Below are 22,410 nucleotides of genomic sequence, written 5' to 3'. Positions count from 1 at the left end.
AACGTGAGATTTTATGAATGAAACACGCACGACTAAAATAAAATAAATATATTTTGATATATAAAGAAATAAATACTTTCAGGGTGACAAACTTAAAGCTGCCCATAAAATTCTTCGTCAGCCATTCGTAGTCTCAATCTGTAAATTCGTAAAACGAAACAATCCAAGCTTCGACATTTTTTTGGTCCTTTTTTTTTATATTCTCCCCCCTTCACCCGCAATCTTTTCTTCGATTCTTATTCGATCTTTAAAATTGTAATTGATCGCCGGAGTTTTATGAAAAAAATTGGAGAATGTCTAATAAAATAAAATAATCTTCTAGTCAAGTTCCGTTTTTAAAACGATCATCCCCGTAAAAATCGCATAAAAACTCGTCCCGTAAAAATCGCACCGATCCCTCTTCTCTGATACTTCCAACAGGACCACTCTTTTGCAAAGTTGAAAGTCAATTTTCAAAATCTCGTGTTGTCTGGCATTTTCACGAAGTACGCAACCTTATCCTCGGCGACTCTGTAATTATGAATCCACCTAGATCCTTTTCTAAGGCTACCGTCGATTCCGTCTCGCCACACTCCTGCAGGTAGATAAACCTCCCTCTGCCTGCTACCGGAGTAAAGTACAGGCGCTACAATCAGCTCTTCGCCCACGGAGAATTCATCGACGACAACGTGGCAAGCTGGATCCGCCGGGTCCAGCATCCACAACGGTCGTATAATCGGCAGGCCAGTGTTAAGCGTTTCCTTCGCGTATTTCTTCAGCATCGGCGTCACCGTTTTCTGCCTTAGCTCTGTCAATCTCTTGGCGATCTCCAGCACAGAGTCGTCCGAGTATTTACTCGGCAAATGAGTGAAACGTATCACCGGTAGAAACGTGGACAGCTGCAGCCATCTGATGTACAATTCCTTGTCTGGTAGATTCACCTCGAAGTCGTTGTCAGGATTGTTATCGGACATGGGCAAGGCCACGTCTCCGCCGACAGCTCCTGGCATGATAAACGGATAACCAATCATTCCGTAAGTCAGAACTGTGGGTATGACTGTTTTGATGGCTTTCCAGGAGGAGGAGAACGGCGGGAGGGAAACGAAGACTGGTGCACGTGGCCTGGAAATCGCGCCTGACACACCGATCACGGGCACGGATCCCAAAATCGATTTTGTGAACAGCGTTTTGTAATGATCCGGATTTGTCAGCGGTTGCTCGCATTTGTAGTAGTGAGGCATGTCTTGCGCGGTGCCTAAATCCAAGTAGAACGAGTCCACGTGATACTTCATGATCAGACTTTCCAGCTTGGACTGCAGCCAAGGTAAGGTCTTGTTATTCGTGATGTCCAGGACGCCCACGCTGTTACTCTGTTTGTACCTGCAAACGAAATTATTTATTGCATTATTTTATACGTCCGTTGCACTTTTACACTTTCATGATGATCTGTAGCTTCTGTGAGCAACGAATTAGGATTATTCTCAAAAGTTAGAGTAGCATTAAAGTATATATTGTATAAATATAGAATAGTATAAAGTTATTAATTTTAAATTCCTAATATTATAATATTATAATATTTTAAATCCTAATATTTGTAATTATCAATATTTTACGTGTTTTAATTTACGAAATTGATCAATGTGGGCTCTGACCAATGTATAATTAAGTTTTACTACAAGTTTTACCTAGTCAAAGCAGGTATTCTAGGATCGCTTCCTCTCTCGGAGATCAACAGCCTGTTCGACACCGCGTCTCGAAAATTAATGGACTCTGTGGATATGAACGGCTGTATAGTGAACACGATCCTGAACCCGCGACGGTGAATGATATTAATAGTCTCTTCCATCGAGGTGAATCTCTCCTCGTCCAACACGAAATCACCAGCACTAGGTTGCCACTCCTCGCTCAACAAAACGTGTCCTTGTTTCAGAAAGCCCAAGGCAATCACATCTTCCGTGTAATTGTAAACTGCTGCCTCGCTGGTGGGCGAAATTTGCCAGACTGGCTCGGACAACAGCGAATGAACCGCGTTCAACTCATCCGGTTTCAAGCCATCCCACAAGGACTTCTCGGCCATGGAAGAGTGCAAGATCTTCATGTTATCGGTAGCACAGATGGTGTAGTTCAACTGAGGCAATGGTGTCAGGTGATTGATGTACGCGAACGCGTCGTGCTTCGCTTGCAAGCAGAAATTGTTGCTCCTGTTCGCGTTAATGGACACGTAGAGAGGAGTCTCTGGATCGACCAGTATAGTAGCACCTTTCGAGTTTAAGAAGTACCTCTTGAGCACATTGCCGAAAGGATGTTTGGTAATGTCGCCGGTGACAAAGGGACTTAAATCGAGTCGTCCACGTTCGAGGGGGTAGGGCATGTTTTGCACTTGGCCTCCGCCGTACCAGTGGCCTCTTTTCGGCGACCAGTCGAAGCAATCTTTCGGACTGTAGTACGAGTTCAAGCTCTGCCAGGTGATATGATAACAGTGCATGTCCGCGTGTTTCGTGTGAGCGAGATACAAGCGTGCTTGTTGAAGCCACTCCAGGCAAACTGAGTCTTGTTTCTGGTAATGAGACAGACAGGAGAAAACACCGGTGTCGGCTGGTATATCGTTGCCAAGACGCGCTGCGATCACCTCCGCACCGGTACTGCTGTACACGTGCATCACTCGCTCGTTTTTGTTGAACCTGAAAAATGATACGCTTCGACACTCGTATTTTACTGAATAACAAAATTTGAAGATGCGTGGAAACCATGCAACAAGCAGAAATATACGAACGAATCTAAAATACAATACTCGTTTCAATTAACTTTTTAAATTGTACACTCTGGTAAAAATTATAATCTAAATAAACGTCTGTTTCTATTTAACTAACTTCATCGAAAAATATGAATCATCCCAGTTTAACTTGATAAAACACCGCGTTTCTTCACGTACCTGAATTTATCGAAATAGGCTCGTTGAAGAACATGTTGAGTGTAATAAATATGCGCAAACCCCACGAGGAAAACGACGCAGAGGAATAATATTCCGACGAAAGCTCGAAGTCTGTGAACAATCATCGAGAAAAACGATTGAATTCTAAATCAGAAGTAACTAAAATCGCTTAAAGTTCTTTCCACGTTGTTTACCTATAGTCAGCGTTCTGTCTCTTCTTACTGCTGCGCAGAGCTTGAGGGATCGACAACTGAAGTTTTTCCTTCAGTAAGCTGCTAATGCTGTTAACGCTCGTTATCGTGGAGTTGACGCTCTGCGCTCCAGAAAGTTCCATGGGATCGTTCCCTAATTTTTCGCTTAACATCGGCGACATGGCTCTGCTCTTTCTTCGCGGAGGAGCTTGCAACGGCACTCTAAAAAAAAATCACAGACAACATTACAGAAAAGTGGAAAAGAGAGGAAAGCTTATTTTTCTTACGTTTCAATTGAAATGAGAAATTTTCTGTTTCAGTTATTTGCAAATTTTTTTTTTTCTACTTCGAACAAAGTATCCCAGAAAAATAAAAAGCTTCCTTATTGCTTTCTTTCTTTTCCAGTACCTTTGCAGAGACATTGCACTGCCAACGTCGTATCTAGGAATCATTTTTTTTTTTTTAAACTTCGCGAGAACACAGTTATTATATTCAACTCTCGTACGATTCACTGTCGAATTGTTGATCGTTCGTTCGCGTGCTTAAAAAATGACTGCCGACAAAACTCTTCAGAGTAAACAACGCTGCGTTAACGCTGGACAAGTGCATCGAAAATTGCAACGGAGATACGCGACACTGTAGCGCGAAGTACGCGAAAATTCGTCGATATTGAATCACAAAATACAACTGATTGGCCGTCCAGTACGACTCGACTCGAAGAGTTTCTTGATCGCACTTGTAGCGCGATAACCCTGAAGCGATATAAGGAAGGTCGAAGATGATCCTCACACTCGTCGCGAGTACAGTGTCTACGAATACTGGTTTCAACTAGTGATGTGAGGAATTTACATGTGATGCGATGTGATTTACATCCGGCAAAGCTTTTATTTTCTCTTCTTTTTAGCGCGAAAATTTGTCAAGGCTGCGAAAGAAGAGTCATTTAATATTCTTTTATCGTCATTGCTCTCCGCTTCATTCTCAAATTTCTATAATTTTACGAAATTTAAAGAAATTTAAGTTGTGATGAATTATTGCTTGGTCCTCAATGGATTAATAATATAATATAATATATAACTAGTAGATTGTGGATTTTTCGCACATTTGTGAAGAAAATGAAGATACAAAAATGCAAGGAATGCACGTAATAAATTTAAAATTACATAAAATATCTCTTATCCAACAGTTAATTCTCTACCTAGCTTCTGTTATTTTAACAATGTTCATAAAAATATAAATTTGTACAAATATCAGCTGTTAGTACAATGTGATATAATATAGTATTTAATAAGATAATCATAATTTCACATATATACTGTACTTTTCCCATAAAGTAAATATAATATCTAATTTCTAAAAACACATATCCATCTATTATATTTTATTAAGTTGTATTATACTGTAAATACTTACTATAATGTACTATATCGTTTAGTTACAATTTATGAAAATAGATTATACGAAGTGGTTAATAAATTTATCGGTTTTTGTGAGTTTAAAAAAAAAAGGACATACTTGGCCAACTCTTCATCGTTCGCCTCTTCCTCGGTCTCAGAACCAAGAGGACTTCCATTGGGCGTCGAACCACTATTACTGAATGTCACGCTGCTGCTGTCGTCGCTCTCCGATCTCGTGAACTTCGAGGCGGTTCCCTGCGAAAGTTGGACATTGTGCAACGTGGGTAACAAAATTAAGAACAATGGTCGAACACAACCAATGAGAATAAGACTTAAATCTCCTATTTTATTATTTGTTCTACGATCGTGCTAACTTCAATCGGTTACGGAGAATGAAGTCACGACGCAAAAGTGAAACCAGCCGCTTCGAACGACGTTCGAGACCTACTCTCACGTGAAACGCAGAACGACACGGCACGGTGAATGCACACATCGACGATGATAAACATTACGTAATCACTGAGAGAACTCGTGCCTTTTCACGAACAGGTCTAATTGTAAGTCGCGAGCGGCTTGGCATTTGATTCTCCGTTTTTATAACATTTCGAGAAACAGAAGAAAGAACAGGAAAGATTAAGAGAAATATTTGGAGTTTTGACTCATTAGAGACTAACGAGTAATTTATCACTTTATGTTATATTAATACTTCGATTTCTTGAAATTTCACAATAGGAGATATAATGAATATCGGGGAAAATCTTTTGGAATTTCTTTGCAGTCGTAATATTAGAAAATAGAAATGTAAAGGAAAGAGAGTTGCGAGAAGAAAAATATAATATATGGAAAAGCATCAAGTTTGAAGATAAAATTTAGAAACTTAACATGAATTTAATTTTATAAAAGGTAAATATTTCCTTTTTTAAAATAAAATCAAAACGTATAAATTTCACGTAGCATGTTAGTAAACACATACACACATATATATACTGATAATTGCGATATTAAGTATAATATAATTTAAATAAATTATTCTTCAATAAAAAGAATCAATTTTCAACTGAAAATTTCTTCATCACATTTAATAAACATACACTACATAATAAATATATAATTGTAACAGAATAACGATAATATTACTCATATTCCTTCACTAGAATATTGTCATTGGTTATTTATATACGATGTTTGACTTGTGAAGGAGATTCTGTATACGAGAAACAAACGTATGCTGTCTTCTATTCTTTGAACTTACCTTTTGCCTATCGATTCGTAAACTCTCCATTTCGTCCAGATTACTAGGCATCGAGATGCTCGTTTTACGAATCCGATTAGGGCGAAGTATCGCGGCCTCTTGAGGACCCCTCGTTTCAGTATTTCTGTAATTTGGAATTTTTGTAGTTTCCGTAATTTTCTCTGTGGACGTAGCAGGTTCGCTTTCGCTATATCCCGCCACCTTCGACGCATCTGAAAACGATGATTATTATTTTTTTCGTACATTTTTCCGAGAAACGAGAGACTAATCTCGATAGAAATTTGTTTCGTCTATACATTTATATATTTTGTACACCTTTGCGCCTTTATAAAATATAACTTTCATTTGTAATTGTAATTATAAATAGCAAGTAGTAAATGTAATTAACTAGAATTCACGATATAAATATATTATTTCCTTTGGAACCCTACATGCTCCAAATTTTTGAGCGACAGTACATACATATATGCGATCAATTGTTTTTGTTTTTTTAATATTATTGCTTAAATGTCAATGGCTTTAACCTCGATAACGGCCACCGGAGAAAATTAACAGAAATAGACCGACAATTTCAAATTGCCGCGAAAATGTGCGACTGTCCGAGGGACGAAGAGGATGATGCCAGGAAGATCCCGGAAACAGTGACGCTTTTCAGAAAATGTGCAGAACCATACCGTCCGATGAAAGATATAGGCAAATCAATGAGCTGTGGTGCAATCTCAGACAAAGATGTCTGGAGTCCCGCTGATTCCTCGCGATCAAATCTTAGATACAGAATCTGCGGATCACCAAAAGGATCACAATTGAACTCAAGTAGCTGTAGTAGTTCTACCAAAACGGTAATTTTATTCACGATTTTTAAACAATATTAAACATTTCCTCTTTTAAATTTTATTGGGTTATTAAATTTTCTAAATGTAATAATAAAATAATTTTTCTCAACTAGAAAATTACTGTTCGTTACTATCAATGATCTGCAAATATTGCTACATACTACAATCAACAATTTCTGAAAAAAATATTTTTCTAAATACTAGTGAAACTTTATATGTTATTTCTTTTTAATCAGCGTTACTTCCTGTAATCTACAAATACTGCTAAATAAAATTATTACATACAATTACCAAATATTAATTACTAATATCAAATATTACTCTTTGAAACAGTCTGTAAAAAAAAAAAAAAATGGTTTCCAAGAGGCATTCAATCAATAATATTAAACATTAAGGTCTTAAATTACTGAGACTCGAATTATTAAAGAATTGCTTCTTCTAGCAATCGATTGTGCAATCTACATTAATAAATAACCCACCTTTTTATAAGCTGCTTAATATTCTACAGTACAAGTTCGTCTGTCCTGAAGAGTACGAGAGTCTAGGGGAAGCTGAAGAAGAATTTTGGCATCCACCGGTATTCTCGTTCGAGCCCTGCGTCGACGAAGAGGAAGTCGAGGAAAGGCCAGACATCGAGTGCACGTTAGCGATTATAAAACCAGAAGCAGTGGTTTACAGAAAACAGATCGAGCGGCGTATATTCGAGGAAGGTTTCGAGATATATCAAACGCGATGGTTGCAACTCACACCTGAACAGGTGTCTGAGTTTTACTCGGACAAATATGGACAGTTGAATTTTGCACACCTCGTCGCCTACATGGCCTCAGGGCCCATAATCGTTCACGTTTTGGCGAAAAAATGCGCCATTCACGAGTGGAAACTGCTCATGGGACCGACAAAAGTAATTAAACGTTGCTTCAATTAATTAAATTTAATTGTAAGTATGAGATGTTTTTTTAGGTCACACAGGCTCGTTTGTATTATCCTGATAGTATAAGAGCGAGGTATGGCAGGAGGGGCGAGGATTTTCAAAATGCAGTTCATGGAAGCAATAATCGGGAAGAGGCTGAGAAAGAAATTCATTTCTTCTTTCCTGATTGTATGGGATTTATAGTTGTTAATAATTTGTGAATACTGCTAAGTAATATTACTAATATTATCATGTTACTGCTGAATTACATTACCAACTATATTGTTATTAAAGACTACTTATTTAGTAACAAATCGATGATTTCATTTCTTTATTCCAGTCATAATCGAGCCCCTGTTGAAGAACGAAATGGCAGAAGATTACTTGTGGGAAGTACTCAATCCTACACTCGTAGAAGCTCTATCCACGGTAAGAAGAACAATCTCTGTAATTTTTTTTCATTGAACCTCAACAATTAAAAATTCAATTGCAGTGTTGCAAACTAAAACCCGCAGATCCTGTCTTATGGCTTGCCAATTGGTTGATTACGAACAATCCTAATAAACCAAAATTGCCTGAAGATCTAGCCATGGTTATATCGTGAATATCAAAATTTATATTTCATTATTCTCAAATCTTTTTTGTATACTCTATAAATGTTTCATTAGTGATACAAATTAAATGTTGTCTCACCCACTGTAATTATTTCCTTTTGATGTTGACATGGTGTTCTTCGATTTATTGTCCTTCTCTGTGTTCCATTTAAAATTGGACTGTACCTTAGGAAATAATCAGTATTAATAAATAATAGAGCAAAATTAGTGTCACTTATACTTTTTATTAACTCATTTGCATTTCGAAGCAGAGCATTTTAATCATTTTTGTTCCTTATCGCCAAATAAACAATTGAATATTAATATTAAATTCAATATTAATACTGAATGTTAAGAAATATAAAATTTATAATTAATAATTTAACATTGAAAATAATTATTAAGAATCAATAATTACTATTAAATCTTATTAATGTATTTATCAATACACGTATTATTCTTTATACCCTAATGGTTTCACTGTAAGTCAATCAAAGTCAATACATAATAGTAAATATTTAACTTTATAAACTACTATCAGTTAAATGATATTGTAATGCAATGCAAATGGGTTAATACTGCAATCAAATTGCAATTGAACAAAAAAATACAAAAGATGATTCAAAATACCTCGAGTTTACTAAATTTTGCACGACATTCACAAGCTCTTCGTCTTCGAAAAATCCATGACCAAGCTTCTCATCATTTTTGGTCAACATGCACCGTTTCTCCTCGTCATTCCCATCAACGTCCACCGCAGAGTCCTCTGTTCTTCCTCGTAGAGGCTCACCTCGTTCACTCGTAGAATTATAATTCTCGTTTTCGTGATTTGCGCTCGGGAAATGGATTGTGTTCGATGAGTATAGATTATTTACTTTGTGCGCACGATTTATTTGGTCCAGTCGTGATCCCCAAGTGGAGCTCCTGCAGGTCCAATTTAATCAATTTCTTTTATTTGCACTGTCTGCTAGACAACACGAGCCAAGATCAACAAATAGAGATCGCGCTCTACCTAGGACGTTCTTCGTTCACGAAACGCACTACTCTTCCAACTGTTCCACTACTGCGCCCGTGATCGACATCATTGCACGTGATTTCCGGTGTCGCGCCGATTAATCCATTGTCGTCTGGAATTTCCTGATCGTTCCGGAGGCCACCGCTTCTCCTCGAGCTCTTCCCTTCGTTCAACGCCTTCTTTCTCGCCGGATTTTGGGGCGTTTCCGGTGAACGATACTGTCCACCGCTTGGTGACCTTCGAAGTATAGATAAAAAGATGGTCATTATACTGTTACCATTGCACGTAAGATGTGTGGAGCGCCGTTTGTTTCACATTTTCAAAATGTAGGTCTAGGTTACGCAGAATATCATGCATCTTATCTCAGATATACGAAGGAATATATTTCCAGTTGGAAAAGTTCCGATCGTAGACAGCTTTGTATCCTCTATCCCAAAAATTTGTACCCTCTATAATTATAACAATTGTACAAACGATTATTGCGACTATTGATTTACGATATTTATTCTTATAAAATTTGTCTCCCTTCCAAAAGATTACATCAGAGAGGCTTATCTTAATTAAAACTAAACTACTTTACTCTCAGAAACTGAATTTAAATTCAAATTATAGAAAATATACTTTCAAAGAAATTATAAAAAATTCCCGAAGATTTTGAACTAACGGGCAACAAAGTTCCACTCTCAAAGACTAAATTTAAATTACAGAAAGCTCCCTCATCTTCCTGAAATCTAAATTTAAGTTACGAAGAAGTCGCATATTTTTGTGGTTTCTCCCCCCGAAACCAAGTCTGAGCAACAGAGATCATGAAGCATCGATTTCTACTTGCCGATCCCCGCTGTTGAACGAAAGTGATCGTTTTACCTGGACGAGTGCCAAGGATCCACCCAGGTCGGTTCGCCAGAGCTGGTTTCAATTCCAGCTCCGTCAGCGGTGAATCGTTCCAAAACGCTGCTGTGTGCTGGTTTGTACCAGGGTGACGGGATCCTGACTATCCTACCCGGGGACACCGATTCCACTGGCTTGTTCTCGTTGCTCTGTTGCGGCGGTGTGATCGACAAGGAAACGCCTCGTCGTTCTGCCAGTCCGACTGGATCGACACTGGCCACTCTGACGTCCCAGGGATCAACGATGGAGAGCAACACTTTCTGCGTGAAGAGAATAAGGATGGAGAATAAGATTAGAGGGAAGAGGGGCAATCAGAGAAGCATCGTCGAGGGAATTGGCCAGTTAAAGTCGATTAACCCTCGGAAGCCTGAAGCTCGCAGTCCTGTGTCGGAGTCACTTCTGACTCACACAGATATTCCACTAATGCATATTTAGATCGCCCGAACGGCTCACCGATAGTATATTAACACAGAGTGACGGTCGCTTCAGACCGAGGTCCTCACCGATTGTACCAACACAGTGACAGACACCTAACTCGTATAGGAACATGTAGGAACAAATAATAATCACATGAATAATAAAGTTATATTTATTTATATTTACACATTGACGAGAGACAATCGCTGTATCTAATACGTTGTCAATTACGTCCAAATTCTTGGTTTTCTGGAAATAATTTATATTGTTTATCCTGATCGCACGCTGTTACCCTCTTTGTCTACCGCGCGAATATGTCTATCGCCCTCCTTGTCCAGCGCGTCTATATATCTGTCCTTGTCACACGCTGTAGCTCTCCTTGTCTACTGCACAGATATGTCTGTCCTTGTCCGACGCTAACGCCCTCTTTGTCTACCGCGTCTATATGTCTGTCCTTGTCACACGCTACTATTCTCTTTGTCTACCGCACAGATTAGTCTGTCCTTGTCCCACGCTATCGCCCTCCTTGTCTACCGCGTCTATATGTCTGTCCTTGTCGCATACTAGTGCCCTCCCTGTCTAATGACGCTAGACAAGGAAAAAGAACAGTGTGCGAGAAGGACAACCTTCGATCTATTAAAAAAAAAATTCAACTTTTTACACACGCGTTCTTCCAGGACAAAACACACATAGAATGAAAGCGAGGAGCCTAATTCTAAGGAAGCATATAAAAAAGTTCACAAATTAATCCTCATAATTAGATTTCTCTCATAATTAATGCGAACTGTCACAAAAGGGACATGGTGGCGCCATCTAGCGGTAACTCAGTGGTACTAATTTTTTATAAACATACTTATTTCTGCATTTTACGGGTCAAATGGGGTGTGAAAAGAAAGCTAATGGTCTAATTAGGGTAATACAATCGCCAAAGTTCGCGATTCATTTCGCTAAATTCGGTTTTTTCGCAAATGAAAATTTCTCTGTTTTACGGGGTAGGAAACACTAGCGCCGCGTTGTGGCAGACCGGTGGAACTAAACGCTCTATAACCATATAAAGGGAATAATTAATTTTAATTTTTCACGCCACAAATTTGCACTCCACGAGCATATATTTCCAAAATAATCAATTACGTTCAAGAATAAATCTGAATCTAATATTCACTATAGTTTGCACGAAATTATGCATTCACTACTGGTACTATTGCTAACGTAAACGAAATTGAAACATTCTTTATATAGGTAAACTATACTTAAACAAAACATAAAACGCAAGCCTAGGGTCTCTAAAATCGAAGACGCAACCATAACAGTTCACAAATGATTCCTCTTAATTAATTTCTTCCCGTAATTTGTGGAAAAACTTTCACCTGTCAATGTTTAAAAACGACGGTGGCGCCATCTATTGATAACTCGGTGGTACTAAAAACAGAAAATTTTGTTTTTAGTACCACCGAGTTATCAATAGATGGTGCCACCGTCGTTTTTAAACTGACAGGTGAAAGTTTTTCTACAAATTACAGGTAGAAATTAATTAAGAGGAATCATTTGTGAACTGTTATGGCTGCGTTTTCGATTTTAGAGACCCTAGGCTTGCGTTTTATGTTTTGTTTAAGTATAGTTTACCTATATGAAGAATGTTTCAATTTCGTTTACGTTAGCAATAGTGCCAGTAGTGAATGCATAATTTCGTGCAAACTATAGTGAATATTAGATTCAGATTTATTCTCGAACGTAATTGATAGCATTATTTTGGAAATATATGCTCGTGGAGTGCAAATTTGTGGCGTGAAAAATTAAAATTAATTATTCCCTTTATATGGTTATAGAGCGTTTAGTTCCACCGGTCTGCCACAACGTGGCGCTAGTATTTCTTACCCCGTAAAACAGAGAAATTTTCATTTGCGAAAAAACCTAATTTAGCGAAATGAATCGCGAACTTTGGCGATTGTATTACCCTAATTAGACCATTAGCTTTCTTGTCACACCCCATTTGACCCGTAAAATGTCAAAATAAATATTTTCATAAAAAATTAGTACCACTGAGTTACTGCTAGATGGCGCCACCATGCCCCTTTTGTGACAGTTCGCACTAATTAAGAAAAAAACCTAATTAAGAGGATTAATTTGCGATCTTTTTTATATGCTTCCTTAGATTTAGGCTCCCCGCTTTCATTCTATGTGTTTTGTCCTGGAAAAACGTGTGTGTAGAAAGTTGAATTTTTTTTTAATAGATCGAAGGTTGTCCTTCTCGCACACTGTTGCTTTCCTTGTCTAACGTCATTAGACAAGGAGGGCCCTATTGTGCGACAAGGACAGACATATAGACGCGGTAGACAAGGAGGGCGATAACGTGGGGCAAGGACAGACATGTCTGTGCGGTAGACAAAGAGGGTAGTAGTGGGACAAGGACAGACATATTCACGCCGTAGACAAGGAGAGTGTACAACAAGGACAACAATATAAATTATTTCCATTGTTTCACCACTACGCGACGCTGGTATTTTAATACCTCTAGCGGCTAACACATCCAATCTTTGATTAGTATACCAGTTCAAAAAACGAATATTACAAATCGTAAGTGAATATCGCTTAGCTATGAATCAAGTGTAATCTGTAGGTTAACTGTGCAGCGTGCAGAACACCTCTACGAGTTTCTTGATCCAAGCTAGAGGTTCCTAATAAACTGAGCGTCTGAGGTTAGGGATCGCCGGCATCAACCCTTGATGAATCTAGTGGTGACACTGTTGTGAGACGAAATACACTCGACCTTCTATATCCTTTATAACCTTACATTATACATAAAATCATTCGCTACAGAAATTTCACTTTTAGTACCATCTACTGACGAATTGCAAATTGTATATTTTCAGTTATATATAGCTGTAATGTATACAAAAATGAAAAGTCCCATGTAAGAGCAAAGGAAGCAGTTCCTTCTCTCAGTAACCGACCCACTCGATTTTGTTTGTCCTGCGTGACACTTTCAACCAATGGGTATTCTTAAATTTAAGAATGGATTGGAAATACCCAACCAGACCCATATTCTTTTCGGAGAACTTCTCATCTCTACACATGTGTTGATGCAAGTATATGTCATCGTTTCGAAGCTTGAAATTATTGAGTTATTGCAGTTGAATTCGGTTAGAATATATTTAATTTTATACAAAATATAAAAATAATAATATATCAAATTTTACAATTTGTTTTGCTTTGGGGAGAAATGATTGTAATTGTAGAAGATGAGAAACTAATTTTTTTTTATAAAAAGAATCATTTATGGTGATTCACTTGATTGCTATTTTATGTCTAAACGAATTCAAATATGTTTCATTGCATTTGTGGTATTAAAGCTATACGTGGCTGGGCGTCAGTCGAACCCAAGTAAAAAGAGGATCGTCGTTTTCAAACGTGGCAGCGGCAACACTTTTATTATTCGAGAAGTAATAATTCGAAGTTCTAAAAACTTGAAAACTACAGAGAGACCGTACTTGAAACTTACTTGACATTCTGTCCTAACAATCGTAGGAAAAAAGTCTGACGTTGGTTTTTTTATGGACCTCTTTATAGTTCGAACTGTCATAGACTATTACATGGTTAAAAAATGCGCATGACGTAAATAAATATCTAAAAATATACTTGTTCGTTACTTGTACAATGTTATAATAAAAAACCGGAATTTTAATATTCCGGTAGTGAGTAATTAAAATAATTAGTTTCGTAGGAAACTACATGATTTTGTTTCTATAAGATTGTATTTAATTAAAAAACTTTGTTGCACAGTTGAAGTTGAGAAGTTGAATCGAACCGATGATACAAGATTTGTTACATCTAGTTCTGTATTTTTTTAATACCACAATAGATATTGCTGTTTTGATCTCAACGACAGATAAACTTAATATACTCCATAAATATTAATTATATTAATTTAATCTACGGGCCAATACAGTTTTCGTCGCTACATATCTAAACTTATGAGAGGAACTTCGAGATTAAATTGTTTAATCAAAAATAGAAAAGATAAGAAAGAATTGAAATACAGCGCCGTCGTTGCAAATATCAGAGATTAATAATCTTTACAATCCGAGTGTGAAAGACGACGAAATACAAGCTTAAACTTTAAAGATTAGTTCTTTATAAATCTTTAATCGTTCTCGAACGAGCTCATTGAAGAGCGGTTGGATTATACAGTATTTACACTCGATTAATCATTGAAAGTAGCATCGGGCTGACACTTTGACGTATACAAATTACATAATGAAAACTGATAATGGCTTGCGTATCACGTGTGCTATCTTGTTCCCTATTTTTACTGATACGAGGTGAATTCCAAGTCTTTTGTTCGATTCTCCTCGTTGATTTTAGCCTTCTGAATAATAAAAATGTAGAAAAAAGATTCTTCGAGGATCGAACACCAGGCGAAAGATTGATTTACAAGAAGGACTATATATAATCATTTGTAGAAGTAATTAATTGATCGAAACAGAGATTTTAGCAGTACGAAGATTCAAATCTAATTCAGTAGCATGTTTGACAAAAGCAAATATTACATAAGTATAAAATCACGGTTGCAAATATCATCAAGTAATACTACAATCCAATAGGCAATTAAGTAGGATCCTCTTACGTGTTGCATTTATTCGCTACACTGCAAATATATTTGCAAATTGTATACGTCCAATGGTATTATCAGGGGGACTATATCTTGTTTACGCTGAGCAGAGCAATGAACAGAGTTTCAAACAAACGAGACAATAAAGCGATTAAAAGAACTGTGGTGCTTTAAATCGGCCGCGATTAACAAACCAACTATTTTCTTAGGCGTTACTTCATTATTGATAAACTAACTTTCGATAAGTAGGAAAAGAACATTTTGATTAATGCCACGCGATAAAAATTCATACGTTGAATGCATTACTCAGCTTCCTCGTGATCCACGATCCGCGCGTGACGACCTGTTTTCGCATTTATTCTGCAAAGCGGTTCACAGTAATCAATTCTTCTCGGGGAAAAAATGGGACAAGAACGAAAGAAAAAAATAAATTTTCAAATTAAAAATTTTTCGACGATTTGATTTCTGTCTTTCATTTGCAGCTAATTTTTTTTGGACCGTTCGATAAAAAGATTGATTTTTGTTACATTTGGCGGTGTAACGTAGTTTAATTATTGCAAATGGTTAGCCAAGATAAGATCTAAAATTAAATTAGAGAACCTCGTTTTACATATTTGAACTGGTGGAGAATAATGTTACTTAGTATAATATGATGATTTTCACGAATTCGTAAGAAATTTTAAAGTTAAACTCGCACATAAAGTACAAATATAAAAAAATACACAAAGTATTTAAAGCGTAGTGCTTCCTATAATATTTGTCACGTAGAAAAATTTCCTATCGAAATTCTATTATTTAAATTATATTTTCAAAAGTATAAATTTGCATAAAAATTCGCAATCTAATTATAAGTAGGAAACCCTATAAATCGGATTTTTTTTATATCATATTAAATAAAATGCTAGATTGACTGTTAATTGCACGATTTATATAGTCACCGTTTTTCTTCGCCTCTTTTTTGTAGGATATAAATAAATTTTAATTCGAGTAGAATCACCATCACAAAAGCGTTTTGTTTCAAAGAACATCGAGCGACCATCATTGTTTCGCGTTTCGCTGACGTTCGAATCTCGTGGATTTTGCAATTTGAATGCTGAAAATAAGGAGAAAAAAATGAAGAACGGTGATCTCATTCGCACGATTGAGGAGATGCAAGTTTTCCGTAAAATTAGGTTAACAGCCGTAGAAATAGCAAGATGACTTTCGACCTCGAACGAAAGGACAAGTTGTATATCTCGATGCGATATTAACGCCAGGTTTTATCCTCATCTCGATACGCTTCGATTTTCCATATTTTTACCCCTTGCCAGTATTTTCCCGCCAAAATTAATTACAATCTCACTTTGGCAAAGAGTTTAATAAGATACGTAAAATAATAAGATACTTCTAAGCCATCGACGTCTCATCGAAAACAAGTTTGCTGGATTTTCCACACGACTTCAGTCTAGTTATAAAGTTGAATTCGATCATGCGACTCTGTTATGCAAGCGATGATTTTAATCCTGCTATAGTTCTTGATTTTTCAGTTATTCATAACTTTTATTTCAGAAGACAAAAATGAAGTTTTAAGAGAATTTTAAATATAACATTGAAAGTAGATCGCAGATTTTTATGCAAATTGTTAAAACCTGTTTAATAAATATTGCAGATAGCACTATGATTTGAATACTTTATATATTTTTTTCATATCACGTACGTACATTCTGCATGCGACTTTGCATTTTATGAAAATCCATAGCCTATTAATAAAACATCTTTTATACGTACTTTGTTCGGTAAGGAGATATTTATTATCGTTAGAAAAATATTTCTGCGCCGAGAATGGTCGAAACAACAATAGCTGTAGAAACTATGACTAAAAGAAAAAAAAGTAGAAACAACAGAAACTTTCGTACGTCGAGTCATTCGTCGACAAATATCACTGGCAGCAAAGCTACTACAGTTAATTCATTGAATTGATTGATAGCTCGTGTGAATCTGTAATTTTTTTATAATTGTTTGTCATATGAGATACTCTGTTCCTAAAAATACAGGATCTAGAAAGCGAATTTGAGGATACAATGAGAAAATACACAGTAGTCGATAGGTCCATAAATCAGATTGATTTTGGCAAAGATAAAGTTGAATAAAACTGTAACAAAAATATGAAGTAAAAGTACTGTTGAAAAAAATTACTTCTTTAAGTATATCGCGTATCCATGCATTTTGCATCGTTTTAATTGTAACTTGAAAGTTTTAATTTTAAAAGTAATTTTAAAAGTAGACTAATGAAAAAGGCTAGATAATCTTTTTGACGTCAGTGAGACTGTTTAACAGGAAGCGATAGGATTCCTAAATAAAGATGATTTACGACGAAAGTACCTCTAGTTCGAATAGATCTTGCCTCGACGCGAGCATTAGCTCATTGTTTTCTTCGGTGAAATTTTATCGTTATTATTCATTATTAATTATCGCAAATTAACGAATGAAAACACTCGTATAAAAACGTGTTGTTACTTCGTAGGACTCCTTGATAACAATTTTATTTTAGCAAGTGTATTGTTCTTGAACGGATGAACAACAGACCGGGATGTAACTTCGAGATGTGTAAATCAACACGTCAATTGTTGAACGGCTGTCAATATTGCATAACATCTTGGTTTATTCGTGCACTAAATTTCCATTAAACCGCGACACTTCAGAAAATGGAAGACTTTAACGACAGAAACGACTTTAAAACAAAGAAAAGTATCTCAAAGTTCTCTACATTAATCGTTAATCGTCATTCCGTAAAAAAACAAAAAAATCCCGTCAAAAATCCTCGGAGACAAATTCAAGAGCGGGAAAGCAATCATTTGAGCTTGAAATTCCCCAAAGTTAATCGTCATTCTACAAAAAGGTCTGTAAAATAAATCTGTCGATAAAAGCTGTCAACAAAATCTGTCAAAATCTGGCAACCAAAAAATAGAGCATCAAATGCAATTGCAAAGAACGCGCACGCAACATACCGACTTGAAGCGGATTCTTATCGCTTCGAAGGCTTTTCGAAGCCGATACTATTAGAAAACCTATTAAAACCGTTATCGATTTTATTGTTCGAAAGCACTTGAATTACGTTGTTGAAACGAAATGAAGAAAAAAAAGGAAAAAATTATAAAGGGAAAAATAAGTTCACTCACCTTTTGATTGTCGGTCCTTTTCCGTTTCTTCTTCAATCTCTCCATTGTACCGGGGATCGTTCGATCGTACGGAAGCAACTCGATCGATCACAAGCAACTATCACCTTAGCCCGAGCTTAAATCCTACCACGCGCACGATTAGACGAGAGAACTACCACGTTCGAGGACAGGTGGTTTTAGACTGATCTTCCGTTCCTTATATCGGCGACCACTTAGCGATATCTTCCGAGAACGCGTTCAATGTATCGGTAACGCGTCCGCGCGTCCTCACACACGTTCGCCGCGATTCGCACGCGTTCACGAGTATATAGAAACGAGCGTCACGTACTTATATATATTTATATGTACAAAGATATGTCCCTCTTTTCCGCCCACGGACAACCGATATCGATAAACACCGTGAGTGACCAAATCAGAGCGCGTGAGCGAGCGTGTTTGCGCCGCTTCCGATCGGATACTAGCAGTTACTCGTTCGCGGTCCGGGAACTTCAACAGATTTTCCCAGAAGAGTTGTTTTCGTTAGAATCTTTACTCGCGGCTTCTTCAATGTCGAAGAGTTGATATCTTCGCGACAGGAACTTGCGTCGGAGTTTCGAACGAAGTTTCGAACAGCGAGAAGAGGGACTGGCGATTAGTTTGGAAGAAAGTTCGGCAACTCGAGCGGAAGATTCGACAAGAAGTATCGATCGACAGGGGTGCCGGGTTGTTTCGAAACGACCCGAGAGGGAACGTCGGGAGCATCGGTTGTTTGCCATTGTTATAACGACGCGCAAAATCACGAAACATTATCTTACATAAGCGACATTGTATAGCAAGCGTAACCTGAAATCTGCGAAATTACACAGAGAGAAGTAATAATCCTGAGCGAGTTCGAATTGCCGGACTATGTGCAGAGATCGATATCAATAAAGATGGACGGTTGTTATGTTTTCTGCGTTTTTTTTTTCTTCGTTTTCTTTCTCCTTTTTTTTGCCCTTCCACTTCCATTTCCGCATTTATCGATCTTCCGACTCTTATAACAAGATGATCCGCGAACAAAAATCGAATAATACCAACGCTAAATCGGAAATACCGGTTTCACGGCAAAAAGTATCGCCAAATGATAGTACAATGATAAATTGTTTGTTATTACGGACTACGATTATACATAGTGTTTTTTTTTTTTTTTTGCTTTTTTGTTTTAATTAATGTCTAAAGAGTTAATCGTAATGATATGGTCTTACTGTAACGATAATTAAATTATACTACCTAATTCGTCATCCAATTCAGACAGACTTATTCCTTTCCGTTTAATATGATGATTTAATGAAGTAATTAATAATTAACCAACTTGCATTAACGAACGTCCTACTGTCCTCCTCCTGTTTCGAAGAAAAACAGAACATTTCCTAGAGTTTTCCCATACTAAAACCATACAGTTACCGGGCGCAACGATAAATAAGCATAATCACGTGCGAGCAAACCAGTTGATTCTCTCACAAGTTACAATCACATACGATATTAAATTAAATATATACGTATGTATACGCGGTAACAAATGTAAATAAAATTTAGCAAACAATTCTCACCTTGCACGCTGACGCTTTATAACTTGGACGTACATCATTTTTTTTTAATTTTTTTTTTTTTATTTATTTATTCTTTCTAGTTCTTCTCGAAAATATTTCTATCGTCGATTTCTCTCTATCTGGTTAGTAACGTGTAACGGCATAACTTCGCCAGGAAAAAAGAAAAAAAAACAGAAGCAGTATTGTTGCCCGAAACGCGTGGACTACTTGTTCAAAAACGCTACTGGCGATACTCGAACAATTAATTATGTAATTACTTCATCGGCTAATAGAATAATAATGTCACAAAATGACGTGAAAATCTTACAGCCGTTACTGCCAATCGATGCGACCTTCGGCCTAGAGTCTACCTATGGCATTTTAATACTTGCTCGATACTTCGTGTATTCTGCTTTTCACCGATTATGAACTTAAAGTAGTAAATGTCCTCGCAGTCAACGCCTGAACGTCATCAAGCAACTGATATTAAGTTGGTGCATGTGAAATGTTGTTTCTTGACTTTGTCAATTGAAGAGCTTCCGACGAAATATCGTCAGTTGCCACTTTTTACACATTTTCGATTACATATTCTATCATTTGCTTATTCAAATGAAATGATATGTTACTTAAACAATGATTCGCAACAAATGATGCCCAAGTCTGTGAACAACGCAGTAACAGTAACATTCTAAAAAATTTTCTACTTTCAAATTGATAGTTCTTATAACTTTGGAATTTAATTGTTAGTTACGATAGAAAAAGATGAATTACAATGTATAACGTTCCAAAGAAACGACAATTGAAGTTATATCTGAAGGATGGCGTTCCACATGCACCGATCTAATATTTGTAAACTTCTACTGGAAAAAAATTCAATGAAAAACTCATAACTCATAAACAGGAGGTAATCGTATTGGCGAAGTTACAAAATCATTGCTCGATGCCTGGATTGCACAACATCCGAAGCATTATGTGGATACAATTTTCAGTCCCAAGTCTCAAGAAACCGAAGGTCCAACTTCGCATTTGTCTTTCCTCGCAACTACAATCGCGTGCGTATCTTTAACAATGATTTACAGATCATTTTGAACGATTCCCACCGATAGGATTATTGATGGAACAAGAATGAAAAAAATCGTCACTGTATATTTCCCCGATTGATCGATCGACACGAGTGGAACAGAGACATACAAGTAGATCTATATCTCATACGTGTTTATATATCTGATCGGATAAATGATTCGGTGTTCAACGCGTAAGAACAATGAAAACCTTTTTGTTTAAATGGTCATGCAATATCTTCTGACTTAATTAACACTGGAACTACCGACAGCTCCGAAATTGCTCGAAACATAACAATTTTTAATTACGAACCCCTTAAGGGTTCGCTCAGTTCTAAAGAACTGTGCCAGGAAGAAACAGCTTCTTTTGTTTTATTGTACTTTTCATTCTTTACTATATTGCTTGCTGATTCTTTTACCTTTATTATACTAAAAATATTTCTGGCGTGAAACATATATTTTTTTTTGAAAAGGAACTTCTATTTTTGTACATACGTTGTAAGAGATTGTGCATGTAAAAGTGGAACAAACGCAATATTAGGGAAGTGGACCTGAAGGGGTTAATGCAATAAAGAACACACACAAGCTTTCGTCTAAATGTTTGACAAGAAATAAAACTGTATTTTTTTTATAAAATTTATAAAATCTCTATGAAAAATTACTAATAACTAATCGTCTCTGGTAGTTCCAGTGTTAAGCCGTGAATTACCGGAAGTCTTTGCAAATCCTAAGTTCTGTTCAAACAAGAAAGTTCTCATTACTTTTACAATGCTCGAAGAGCCATGCTACCCTTAATGCTTTACTAACGTTGCCTCCCTTAGGATAAACCGTTCGGCCATTCGCTGCCTCAAAAATCACGCACAGTTCATTTCGAATAAAGTTTAAAAACATTAACGATAGTTATACATCTATTCCTATAATTATTATCTGCCGAGGCTTCTCTCGTTGTTGGACAAGCGAATCGTTCGGAACGGGAAGTGCTGGATCGTGGGTGAAAGCGTATCAATGAAAAGCAACGTGAATAAAAAAGATACGAAAGAGAAAAAAAATATATATATGTATGTATGTATATATAGAAACTATTAACAACAATAAACGTGGAGTTCCTAAGAATTCTGTTCCGAAGAATTCGCTGTTCCATCGGTTAAACACGACGAACAGGCCAAGATGCTTTTGAAGGTTCATCAATGTGTTCACCGATCTTAAAGACGCTAAAATTATATAATTGTTTCGTTCTTATTATCTGCATTTTCTTTAACAATGTGTTGCTGAGTATTATCTTAATTCTTTTTTTTCTTTTCTCTCCTTTGCTATGGCGTTCTTACCGGCGTGTCATTCGTTAACGCTTAATGTTTTTCACTTAAGTTTTATATATATATATATATATATATATTTCTGTAGGATCTTACCGCTTATTTCCTCCACCATCGAAAATCTTCCCATCTCTTCACTTAGAATTTCATTTCTTTAAATAAACACGTTGACACGCGCCGTACGAATATTCTCTCTCTCTGTTTCGTGTAATCGAGGATAATGAGAAGTGTATTCGTTTGCGAATTCAACGATGATTTTGTCTACGCAGCTACAGTTTTTTCTTTTTTTCTTTTTCGTTTTTTTGTTTTTTTTTTTTT

The 22,410-nt window shown here is 36.7% G+C and overlaps 2 protein-coding genes across 7 annotated transcripts; one reads left to right on the top strand and one right to left on the bottom strand.

Annotated features, from left to right (window-relative positions):
• Window positions 1-33: 33 nt before the first annotated feature.
• On the bottom strand, window positions 34-18,628 carry LOC122535965 (myogenesis-regulating glycosidase). Of its 5 annotated transcripts, none has more exons than XM_043667921.1 (11): window positions 18,172-18,628; window positions 9,964-10,247; window positions 9,097-9,336; window positions 8,715-9,008; window positions 8,185-8,270; window positions 5,749-5,960; window positions 4,615-4,751; window positions 3,106-3,324; window positions 2,912-3,022; window positions 1,665-2,660; window positions 34-1,359 (listed from the first exon to the last, which is right to left on the bottom strand). In XM_043667921.1, the coding sequence occupies exons 1-11, from the start codon at window positions 18,214-18,216 to the stop codon at window positions 453-455; spliced, it is 3,531 nt and encodes a 1,176-aa protein (XP_043523856.1). In that variant the 5' UTR covers window positions 18,217-18,628; the 3' UTR covers window positions 34-452. The 5 variants fall into 5 exon arrangements, with proteins under 5 accessions (XP_043523856.1, XP_043523857.1, XP_043523859.1 ...); XM_043667922.1 differs by lacking the exon at window positions 18,172-18,628 and adding an exon at window positions 15,029-15,310; XM_043667924.1 differs by lacking the exons at window positions 9,097-9,336; window positions 9,964-10,247; window positions 18,172-18,628 and having other exon boundaries at window positions 5,749-5,872; window positions 8,715-8,935.
• Window positions 6,143-9,122, top strand: LOC122535970 (nucleoside diphosphate kinase homolog 5-like). Of its 2 annotated transcripts, none has more exons than XM_043667936.1 (5): window positions 6,143-6,587; window positions 7,090-7,482; window positions 7,542-7,680; window positions 7,832-7,920; window positions 9,056-9,122. In XM_043667936.1, exons 1-5 carry the CDS (start codon window positions 6,336-6,338, stop codon window positions 9,080-9,082), a joined length of 900 nt encoding a protein of 299 aa, XP_043523871.1. In that variant the 5' UTR covers window positions 6,143-6,335; the 3' UTR covers window positions 9,083-9,122. The 2 variants fall into 2 exon arrangements, with proteins under 2 accessions (XP_043523871.1, XP_043523869.1); XM_043667934.1 differs by lacking the exon at window positions 9,056-9,122 and adding an exon at window positions 7,985-8,179.
• Window positions 18,629-22,410: the final 3,782 nt, after the last annotated feature.

The sequence above is a fragment of the Frieseomelitta varia genome, unplaced genomic scaffold (assembly GCF_011392965.1).
Source record: "Frieseomelitta varia isolate USP_RPSP 00005682 unplaced genomic scaffold, Fvar_1.2 scaffold_790, whole genome shotgun sequence".
Classification (NCBI taxonomy): Eukaryota; Metazoa; Arthropoda; class Insecta; order Hymenoptera; family Apidae; genus Frieseomelitta; species Frieseomelitta varia.
The sequence above is the reverse complement of the archived record's forward strand: the minus strand, read 5'-3'. Positions and strand labels throughout refer to the sequence as shown.

Coding starts and splice junctions, on each gene's coding strand:
- LOC122535965 (XM_043667921.1), bottom strand. CDS start 18,216: ATGGAGAGATTGAAGAAGAAACGGAAAAGGACCGACAATCAAAAG. Junction 10,248..18,171: donor AAAGGACCGACAATCAAAAG/GTGAGTGAACTT, acceptor CTCTTCACGCAG/AAAGTGTTGCTCTCCATCGT. Junction 3,325..4,614: donor AACGATGAAGAGTTGGCCAA/GTATGTCCTTTT, acceptor ATTTTTTTTTAG/AGTGCCGTTGCAAGCTCCTC.
- LOC122535970 (XM_043667934.1), top strand. CDS start 6,336: ATGTGCGACTGTCCGAGGGACGAAGAGGATGATGCCAGGAAGATCCCG. Junction 7,483..7,541: donor TGCTCATGGGACCGACAAAA/GTAATTAAACGT, acceptor ATGTTTTTTTAG/GTCACACAGGCTCGTTTGTA. Junction 7,681..7,831: donor TCATTTCTTCTTTCCTGATT/GTATGGGATTTA, acceptor TCTTTATTCCAG/TCATAATCGAGCCCCTGTTG.